The sequence below is a fragment of the Gordionus sp. m RMFG-2023 genome, chromosome 4, assembly GCF_954871325.1.
Source record: "Gordionus sp. m RMFG-2023 chromosome 4, tfGorSpeb1-WG-v2, whole genome shotgun sequence".
Classification (NCBI taxonomy): domain Eukaryota; kingdom Metazoa; phylum Nematomorpha; class Gordioida; order Chordodea; family Parachordodidae; genus Gordionus; species Gordionus sp. m RMFG-2023.
Genome location: NC_088778.1, coordinates 18,100,973 through 18,105,037, shown reverse-complemented (window position 1 = coordinate 18,105,037; position 4,065 = coordinate 18,100,973). Strand labels below are relative to the sequence as shown.

The window sequence follows — 4,065 nt, the reverse complement described above, 5'->3', positions numbered from 1 at the left end:
AATGTAGGGCAGTTTTTGTGAACTTATTAAAATGATTTTAAAATTTATATATGTTAATCATTTATTTTTGGTTCAGTTTAATTTTTACAAGATATTAATGAAGTGCATATTATAAATGAAATTAAATTTATAAATATCTCTTTTTTAATTCTGAAATCATTGCTATTTAAAAAAATTGTTCTCTTTTTATAGATTTAAGATTAAAGATAAAGTCATATTTGATAAGCATTTTACCCTTAATACAATATAAAAAAAATCAATATGTTCATATTGCAAAGTAAAAATGTCTGGTAATCACTTGTCAAATTTAGAAAGACACCTGGAAAGAAATCACAACAATGAATATTTAAATTATTTAAATGAAAAAACCAAATATCAGGAATTGTTATTGGCAAAAAAACCTAAAATTAATATAGAAACCTTTTTTCCAAAAAAGCATATAAGTATAAATATATCATCTAATGATTTGATGAGTTCTATACTAGAACTTGTTACTGTAAATGGCCGGCCTTTATCAATTATTGAAGATTCGGGATTTCAAAGAATTATAAATCCACTCCTTGCTGGGCTCAATTTAGTTATAAACAAAGAAAATTTATCCAGAACTATTAATAAAACAGCCCAATCAATTAGAGACAAAATATCGAGAGAGGTAGAAGGAAAATTAATAAGTTTAAAAGTTGATGCAGTTCAACGACTAGATAGGTCAATTCTTGGTGTAAATATTCAATTTATATCAAAGTCCATTATAAATTTGAGGACTCTTGGAATTGTAGAGCTGAAAGAGAGATGTACAGAAGAATATATAAAAGAGAATATATTTAAAACTTTACTAAAATTTAAAATTAATATTCAACAAATATACACAATTACTTCTGATAATGGTTGTAATTTTTTAAGAGCTATAAAGCTCCTGCAATCTGAAACTGATTATGATATAAGGAGTGAATCAGCAGATGAGGAAAATATGGATGTAAATGTATATAAATATGATATTGATGATATACAAAATACTTTTTTATCAACTATTATATCCTATCCGATTTATAGTGTACGGTGTGCAGCTCACACACTTCAGCTGGCACTTCAAGATGCTATAAAATTATCACCTATTGTGGAAACCATTGCAAAAGCTAGGAGCCTAAATTTAAAATTAAGACATCCCACTTACCAAAAGTTATTAAAAAATATGAAACTCCCTAAGCCTGTGTTAGATTGCCACAGATGGCATTCAACCCATGATATGTTAGAAAGGCTGATTTTACTAAAACCCAATATCGAAGATTTTTTTACAGAGCAATCTGATTATTTATTGACTGAAGATTGGAAAGAGATAATAACGATTGTTGAAATTTTAAAACCGCTAAAAATCGTAACCAAACAATTCCAATCTGAACAGTTAACACTGACAGATTTTTATGCAGCATGGTTAAGATGCTGCATCGAACTGGAAAAAAATCCAAACCATTTTGCTCAATTACTATATTCTTGTCTTAAGAACAGAGAAGAAAGGTTTATAAAGAACGAAATTCTCTTAGCTGCCATATACCTGGACCCAAGATACAAGGTTAATTAAAAGCTTAGTAAATTAATTATTTTAGATTTATATTAAAATTGTTATTTTATGAAATATTTAAATATAAACAATATAAATCCTTAAATATTACAGGTATTACTTAGTGATGATGATAAGATTTGTGCGAAAAAACATCTTGTCAATTTATGGAGACGAATTAAAAGCTTAACAACGCCGATTTTATCTGATGATATTAGTTCCGATGAAGTTATTGAACAAGAAGATGATTTAGAGAAATTGATACAACTTAAAGAAAGGCAGGAGAAAATATTTAAAAGAGGGCCAACGATTGCTGAGAAAAGTATTGGAACAATAATTACTAGATTTAGCGATTATAAAAGATTAGATAAGAAGGAAAATATTTTGCATTTTTGGGAGTCTGCTAAGCTGGAACACCCTGAATTATATATTTTATCTAAAATCTTATTTGCTGTTCCTGCAACCCAAGTTAATTTTTCATATTTTCACATATAAATACATTTAACATAGGTTAGCGTTGAAAGATCTTTTTCACATTTGAAATTCATTCTTTCACCACATAGATCGAGGATGAGTGAACAACTCTTGGAAGATATTATGCTAATACGTCTAAATAAAATTTTTAAAATTGATACATGACTATATGCTTTGTATTTTTAACTATATTTGCCTATAAATAAAATAAAAAATTTATTTTTTATATCAAATTTATGTCTAATTTTTTATTATGATTTAAATATATAATTTTTTTTATCAACTCAAAAATTCTTGAACCCGAACCGAACCCGAACCAAACCCGGGTTCAAAAATATTTCCCTAAACCGAACCCGAACCGAACCCACCTTTTTTTTTATACCCCGAACCGAACCCGAACCGAACCCGAACCGAACCCTGGCAAAAATTTTGTCGGGTTCGCATCCCTGATTATAATCATATTGCAATTTTATGATTTGATTTATAAAGAGAGGTCTACTTTTCTTTGAGATTTGGCTAATTCAGCTAGAATCAAATTTTAATCTAGAATAATCCTTATAAATATTTAACAGGGCTAATCCATTTAAATGGTTTTCACCGGTGCTATTTCTTAAATAGGTTTTTGCTTTCATTAGTGCAGGTACTAATCGGTAAGTTAGCTAAAATAAAAACAATGCAATTACACATGCAAAGTGCCTGCAAACATTTTTTGGACGCAAAGAGTATTCTATTCTGTCAAGATTTTTATACCAAAATTAGACGTCACAAAGTAACTTATCATACGATTCTAATAAATCATCAGAATAAAACTCTGAGATTTTCTTAATATCCTCTCGTATTTCAAGTGTAATCAACAATTCAGACTCAACCGGTAAAAGAAAATAAAAGCTTTTAAATAAAATTGTGACTAATAAATTCACCCATTAATTGAAATAAAAATGTATCAATAAGGGAAATAAAAATATTATTTTAATCCTCAATCGTAGATACATCAATATTTATTACTTCATTATGGAGAATCAAGCGCGTACGTAGGAATTTGGTCTGGAGGGGGGGGGATAATAAATTTTTTAAAGAAATATTGTTTTTTTTTAAATATCAAGCATAAATTTATTAGGACTAGTAATTTCTAATACATAATTTTAAATTAATGTGAATTATAAAAAAATTATATGTAAAGAATCACTTAAATGACCCAAATAGAAATTTGAATTTTTTGAGCCTTTAAAATTTATATATAAAGTATAAAAAATTTAAATATTAGAAATATAAATTAAAACACAAAAAGTTTCTTAGGAATAATTGTATTTTGTATGTATTATTTACAATGTAAAATCCAATCTTCGTTGGGATATATTAATTTTTCAATTATCACATCCTTGCCTGTTGTCAAATTGCCTATGAATATTCAAAAGATCCAAACCTTTTCAGAAGTTGTACTTCTTGGTATGTTTTTCATAGACCTGCAGGCCCGGCCCCAGGGCCGAAATTTTTAAAAAAACACCCAGGCCGGGCCAGAAAATTTTTTTAAAAATAATATTAGGGCTGGGCTGTATATTTTAAAACAGCCTATATTTGAAATCGTTATTATTAGCTATAAAAATCAAAAATAAATATAATTTATTTTAAAAAAATCCGGGTCGGGTCTGAAAATTTTATTTAAAAAAAACCCGGGCTGGGCCTGAAAATTTTTTTAAAAAAAGCCAGGCCGGGTTTGAAAATTTTTTAAAAAAAACCCGAGCTGGGCAGTAAAAATTTTTAAAAAAATCCGGGCCGTGCCCTGCAAATGGTATTTCTTCAGGGCTCTGTTATTCTTCTTAAAAAAGAGAATGTTCTATCATTAGTTTACTAATGGGAAGAGTTGCTAATATATATAAACCCTTTTAATACATTGGGAATATAATCTAAAATGTGTTTGAAATAATGCAGAGCATCCATTGCATTTTTTGGGACTATATCAACCATAGTTAATCTTATAAACATAGTTATTCAGCTAATAAGGCATCATGAGATACTTTAACATCTTCATGATAAAA

General features: G+C 28.0%; 1 protein-coding gene across 1 annotated transcript; it reads left to right on the top strand.

Annotated features, from left to right (window-relative positions):
• The first annotated feature begins 469 nt into the window (after positions 1 to 469).
• On the top strand, positions 470 to 2,220 carry LOC135928689 (uncharacterized). Its single transcript, XM_065465145.1, has 3 exons — positions 470 to 1,567; positions 1,670 to 2,023; positions 2,066 to 2,220. The coding sequence occupies exons 1-3, from the start codon at positions 470 to 472 to the stop codon at positions 2,192 to 2,194; spliced, it is 1,581 nt and encodes a 526-aa protein (XP_065321217.1). The 3' UTR covers positions 2,195 to 2,220.
• The last annotated feature ends 1,845 nt before the right edge of the window (positions 2,221 to 4,065 follow it).

Excerpts from the sequence above, each read along its gene's own strand:
- LOC135928689 (XM_065465145.1), top strand. The coding sequence starts at position 470 with ATGAGTTCTATACTAGAACTTGTTACTGTAAATGGCCGGCCTTTATCA. Across the intron at positions 1,568-1,669 it reads ACCTGGACCCAAGATACAAG|GTATTACTTAGTGATGATGA; the intron begins GTTAATTAAAAG and ends TAAATATTACAG. Across the intron at positions 2,024-2,065 it reads TTGCTGTTCCTGCAACCCAA|GTTAGCGTTGAAAGATCTTT; the intron begins GTTAATTTTTCA and ends CATTTAACATAG.